Source organism: Triticum aestivum, chromosome 4B, assembly GCF_018294505.1.
Source record: "Triticum aestivum cultivar Chinese Spring chromosome 4B, IWGSC CS RefSeq v2.1, whole genome shotgun sequence".
Lineage (NCBI taxonomy): Eukaryota > Viridiplantae > Streptophyta > Magnoliopsida > Poales > Poaceae > Triticum > Triticum aestivum.
Genome location: NC_057804.1, coordinates 467,498,697 through 467,504,800, shown reverse-complemented (window position 1 = coordinate 467,504,800; position 6,104 = coordinate 467,498,697). Strand labels below are relative to the sequence as shown.

Sequence of the window (6,104 nt, the reverse complement as noted above, 5' to 3'; positions counted from 1 at the left end):
GTCCTGGTTTATTGGTCTTTATTGTAATCTGTGACAAATTTTGATCACAAATTTAATTAACAAAATGTTCATGCATATCATTAATATTATATCACTGAAAACTATGTTCAAATACGAATCCAACGACATAATTTTTGTTGACATGCACTAACATTTTATCAGTCAAATCTTTGGCCAAAATTTAGCACAAATTACAAAGGGGACTAATAAACCAGGACGAAGGTAGTACAAAGGTAATGCAGATTCTGTGTAATGATTTTTTTTTTGGTTTTTGCAAGCATAATTATGTGTAATGATTTGTTTTTTCAAAATTCATTACGGATCCTTAGAAAATTTGATGTTTGCAAAATTTGGTTTTTTTTTGAGACAAACAAAATTTGATGTTTGCAAAGTTTTTAACAAGGAGTGATGTCTTGCAAGTAAAATTCGGAAACTGCATTCTGGTCCGTTCTGCGGGCCTTTATAACGGACTGCTTGGGCCATGCTACTGCTACTTGCCCGCAGAGTTTATGCGTAGGAGACCCGCGTATGGCGCAGTCAGCATACAAAGCTGTCTTCCACTGGAGCAACCGCTAAACCCTCTCGAAACGAAAGAATCCCCAAATCTCGCACGCTCCAAAGGCCCGAAACCCTAGCTCCCTGCTTTCATCCCCGCCACCGTCCCCATGGCGCCAGGGCTCAAACGCTTCACCGACGTCGCCGGAGACGGCACGCCCCGCCTCGACGACGCCGCCGGCGAGGAGCTCATGTGCGTGGAGCGCGCCGCCTCGGTCGCCCTCGGCAGCCGCGCGCCGGAGCCCCCGGGAACCCTCTTCATCACCACCAGGTAGAGAGCGAGCTGATGGATTTCGCGCCCTCCAGCCGCACCGCGGCCGTCTCTTCCGACACCTTACTTTTCTTGCCCGTCTGCGTTTCTGTTCCCAGGAGGGTGATTTGGCTCAGCGAGGCGGAGAAGGGCAAAGGATACGCGGTGGACTTCCTGGACATCACGCTCCACGCAGTGTCGCGCGACCCGGAGGCGTACCCCTCGCCGTGCCTCTACACTCAGGTGATTGAGGGTACAACCCACCCGTTTGAATTTTGTGGTATTGGTGACTAATTTGGAAAACAGTTGATCAGTTGCATTTCATGTTTTAACATTTGTGGCCTGTTTGAAGTTGGGGCTGTACTTGCACTGACCTGGTTCAGTCTTCTGGTCCTGATGTTCTGTTGGTATTTTTTTGCTGTAGTTTGTTTTAGTGGTTGTATTGTTAGTTCGTCTCAGCACACAACACCCATGCCAGGAGGATCATTTGAGCATACAAAGCTTTCTGTTGCCGTTTCTTTTATATTAGTGCCATGTAGCTTGGAGGAACAAGGAGATTTGGGTTGTGCGCAATTTAATGTGGAAGATAAGTCATTTAGTGTAAGATTTGTGCTCATGCAGCATATTTGTTTTGATATTTGATAATTATAGTAACATATCTAGATGTAACATAAAGCATTGTTTGGCACCATTATGCCTTTGGAATGTCACTTGGTTCAGTGGGATGTTAAACATGAGATATCTGATTGGGCTGAATCCTGTGGTTGATCAAATCAGTTACTTAAAACGTAGCCAAGCTCGTATAGTTCTGTGGTTCGAGTGGACTAAATTCCACATCACACGGTTCTTTACTAGGATTTACTCTCTGCAATATGCACATGGACCGCTGGATGCAGCCTTTGTGTCTCTTCTCGATAGCCAGCAGTGACCTGTGTTATCTCTCATTGACTTTGCTATTTGCAGCCTTTGTGTCTCTTCTCTTGATAGCTAGCAGTGACCTGTGTTATATCTCGTTGACTTTGCTATTTGCAGCCTTTGTGTCTCTTTTCTTGATAGTTAGCAGTGACCTGTGTTATCTCTCATTCACTTTGCCATTTGCAGCCCGTTTGTTATTCTGCTGCTAGTGTCTTAGGACTTGCATCAGCCCTAGCGTGTGGATGATTGAAGTTTTGAAAAGAAAACTAGTTTTGTCTGTATGCAAAATAAATCTAGTGTTGGTAAAAACCTAAGTTTGTTACTACATTTATACTGACTTTTGGTCTGTTCTGAATTTGCTCTTTGTGGCCATGTTCAGTGGCTAGCTAGCAATAATCTCCTTTGTTTGAGCGTTATTTGCTCTAATGTGTGATTCCCCTCTTATGTTTATAGATTGAAGCCGAAGCTGACTCTGATGAAGAGGATGGTGATTTTGACTCTGAAGCAAATGGTGACTCACAGCTACCAAAAATCTCTGAGATGCGTATTATACTGGCAGATGCTGCCCAACGTATCCTTCTAAAATTTTTATATATTTTTGCCCATTATGGCTGATGCTTTTATCTTGCAACAATGCCATTTTCTTCTGATTTCATTCTTAATATAAAAACCAGTGGACAGCTTTAGGCTGCCCATTTTTTTCTTTGCAGTGAATTTTCGTTTTTCCACTGTTTACTGTAACAGTGACGCTTTGATTTTCTATTTTTCTAATGACTTGTCAAGTTAAGCAATTAGTTGTAGAGCAGAAATATGGAATTCAAATCTTTCTGTTTTTGCCACTGAAGTTTGACAGTTATGTTTTAAGTTCATTTGCATTGATGAGGAGCACTGCATTCTGATTTTGTTTCCATCATTTCCTATTTTTGGGAAATCAAGACATGAATGTAACCAAGTAGTAATATAGATAAAACTATGTAGTGAACAAGTCATATAGATAAATCTCTTATAATTTTGAAAGCAGTTATGCAAGATAATCAGTTCCTAGGTGCATCATGCAGGTGCAAATTAATAATAAGAGCTCTGTTTTGCAATGGAGTGGTTATGACAATCTCATTGGTTTTGATATTTTGGTGTTTGGTATTTTTTTTTCTGAACTAAGCTGCAAACTGTTATATGTATGTTCCGGATAACAGAAAATGCAGTGTGAATATGAGGAACGAGCATTAGATAACATAATTAGCTCCACAACAGCTTTTAAAATAAGCATCACCCGACATACACTAGCAAGCCCAACTAACACTAAATCTTGGATGTTTCTTTGGATAACTTCATTCAGTTCAAATCACTCGAGCAGGCAAACACTATTCTTGTAACTGAATGCCATAGTGCCCCAGGAGAATAACTTGTAGGCTCGACACTTTATTTAACTCCCTGTACATTTTTGCTGAATTATAAAAGCAGCGTTCACCTTCTCGTTAAAAATTCATGCTTGATATCCTTGACAGAAGTTCAGTAGATTCACTTTTTGATGCCTTCTGCCATTGTGCTGAGCTGAACCCTGATCCTACTGCTGGTAAGTAATTTGAACTGCAGTTAATACTTGAAAATCGATGTTCAGAAGAACTGTACTAAAATGTGTGTGTTCTTTCAAACTCCAGAAGAAAATGAAGATGGTGAGGGTATGACCAATGGTGGTTGGATTCATGGTGATGAAGATGAACACATGGTTGATGGTAAGTTTTCACAGTACATTTTATGTACATTTTCGTCTATTGTCTGAGCATAGCTCTGACTTCTCTTACCTTTCATGCAGGAATCGACCCTGAGTTTTTTATTCCCACCCCGATAGGTCAAAATGGTGGAGATGGCCTCAGTTCTTCAGTACTTGAGGTATGCTTTGACTGGATTGATACTGTTATGTTTTTAATGGCCAATATTTCAGACGAGTATATAAATAAACCAACAGTTGACCATGGTCCGCATTACAGTGCTATATCTCAGTTTAGTTGGTTGCGAAGACAATTAGTAGCATAATTATATAAAGCTCAAGTTACATGGTTCTGAGCACTTGTGTTTAATTAGAATCACTTGTTTATATGGAACTATAGTTCGTTGTTGATTGGGAAGACCGGCATATATTGTATGATCCACATCAGTTCTATGAAATTACTAGCCAAATACCTGTGTTGCTATGGAAGTCGAAAAATACTTGCATTGCTACAAAAAAAAATTATTGCATGAGTTGTTTATGGTTCATCTTAGTCCTTGGCGCAAATAAAAATTATCTTGAGATATAGATTAATTGAATCAACTAAAATGAAAAAATCGTGGTACATCTGTCTACTAAGAATGTATGATAATTGTGGCAATTGATTTGCTGACAACTTAATAGGTAATCTGGGTGAACATACTGCCACCTACTCCAGAGTTTTGTATAAGAGTAAAGATGCGGAAATCCCTTTTGGAGCTCGGGCTCCAGTGAGGCCTCCAGATTCAGATTTGAAATTTCATTGAAATTCGTATTTTTACATTTCAAAAAATTCTGAAAAAAATCACAGATATACATGAAGGCATAATACACATGTGTGTAAATTTTCAGTTCAAAATACATTGAAATGAGGGCTGTGCAAAAAAGACAAATATGGGGCTGTTTAACACATGATACTATTCATCCTCCCAGGCCATGGATTTGTCTTTTTTGTACAGGTCGCAACTCAAGGTATTTCATCATGAATTTTTACACACATGTGAGTTACATCGTTACATACACGCATATTTTTTTTCAGAATTTTTTGAACCATAAAAGTTTGAATTTGAATTTTTTAAAAATAAAGGCCTCCATGGAGCTCGGCCTCCAAAACGCCTTTCTCGTAAAGATGAGCCTATAACTATCTTTGTGCCAGTGATTGGCATCCAACTAATATCGGTGTTATTTATACCCGCAGCTTCAAATCAATGACCAGCGTTTCGAGGATGCGGAGGAAGAGGAGGCCCGTGAAAATGGGCATTAAAGCAGCTATATGCTTGTTCTAGTACTGATCATGTTCCTTGAGAGGACCGTGTTCTTTTTAAAGTTTGGTTGAAGATTACTGTTGGTGCAGCTTGGTTGGCCTCATGCTGTTTCGTCCACACTTTGCTTTTGCACTTTCTAGATGCTATAGGATCGAGGACTCGGGGGCGGCCGTGTAGAGTTGCGTTCGATGGTAACTTATGAGAGAGAAGGTCTTGCTTGCTGGTCAAGAATGTAACTTGTAGAGCTTGGTGGGTATGGAATTGATGGATTTCAATAACTTTTGATCTAACAAATAGAAGCGGGGGATGTGGGGGTAGTAACTCGGTACTCTTTTTGAAAGTGTTCCTCTGCACTGTATCTGAGTGGGTGCAATGTTGTGTGCTTTTGCATTCAAATGTTGTTTGTTGCTGCAGTTCGAACAGCTGAACCATGCTAGCTGCTTGTCACGTATAACTCCAGTTGGCCGCCAATTGTTTTTCAGCTGACGAATTGCTGCAGGACAGTTCAGAAAAAAAAAGGCTTTGCTTGGATCAGTGTAGTTTTTGGTTGGGGTGTTGGACGACCGCGCCCAAAAACCTCAGCCGCGCCCAGGTAAAATAGCAGCGGAGAGAACGCCTCTGCGTCGAGACGGATAGAACAAGCAATGGCGGCAGTTGTGTTCCAGATTGCTAGCTTGGTGTTTTTTTTGAAAGCACAATCATTTTATTTAAACATAAAGCGGAATATCATCAGATACAACATCAAGAATGAACTCAAGCGGCACACCAACCCACACCTGACAGCGTTCTTCCCCAACCCCAAACCCTAGCCAACTTACGAGCGACCGAATTTGCCGAGCGTTGAGCCCATACCACTTTGAAGTCCATGAATTCCCGCAGCAAGGTCTTAATTTCCTCAACCCATGGGCCAACGGACGACAAGTTCTTCACCATAGCCTGGCTGTCGAGCTCCACATGAATCTTTTCTATGTTCCGCTTCCTCTCCGTCTGGATTAGCTTCGGACAAGCCAAAACCTCAGCCCGTTCTGGATCCTCACATTTAGGGAAGAAATAGCAGGCCGCTGCCACGAAACCACCATTGTGGTCACGCAGGACTGCCCCACCACCACCTTTACCCCGCTGTTTCGCCAAAGCTCCATCCGCATTAGCCTTGACCCACTCTTCCTCAGGCACTTCCCATCTCGGAACCGTCCTCGTCGTCGTTGGCCGCATCGGCGCAACATGAGCCTCTCTCCAATGCGACATGGAAGCAGAAACCCGGTCCAGCACCTCATGAGGGGACGCTATTCTCTTACCATCTCTCGCATCGTTCCGTGCCAACCACAATCCATAGGTGCCATGAATCAGTGCCTCCTTCTCCTCGTTCCGTGCC

General features: G+C 42.0%; 1 protein-coding gene across 1 annotated transcript; it reads left to right on the top strand.

Annotated features, from left to right (window-relative positions):
* The first annotated feature begins 498 nt into the window (after positions 1-498).
* On the top strand, positions 499-5,163 carry LOC123092762 (chloride conductance regulatory protein ICln). Its single transcript, XM_044514583.1, has 7 exons — positions 499-826; positions 925-1,048; positions 2,174-2,291; positions 3,234-3,293; positions 3,379-3,453; positions 3,534-3,610; positions 4,666-5,163. The coding sequence occupies exons 1-7, from the start codon at positions 666-668 to the stop codon at positions 4,729-4,731; spliced, it is 681 nt and encodes a 226-aa protein (XP_044370518.1). The 5' UTR covers positions 499-665; the 3' UTR covers positions 4,732-5,163.
* Positions 5,164-6,104: the final 941 nt, after the last annotated feature.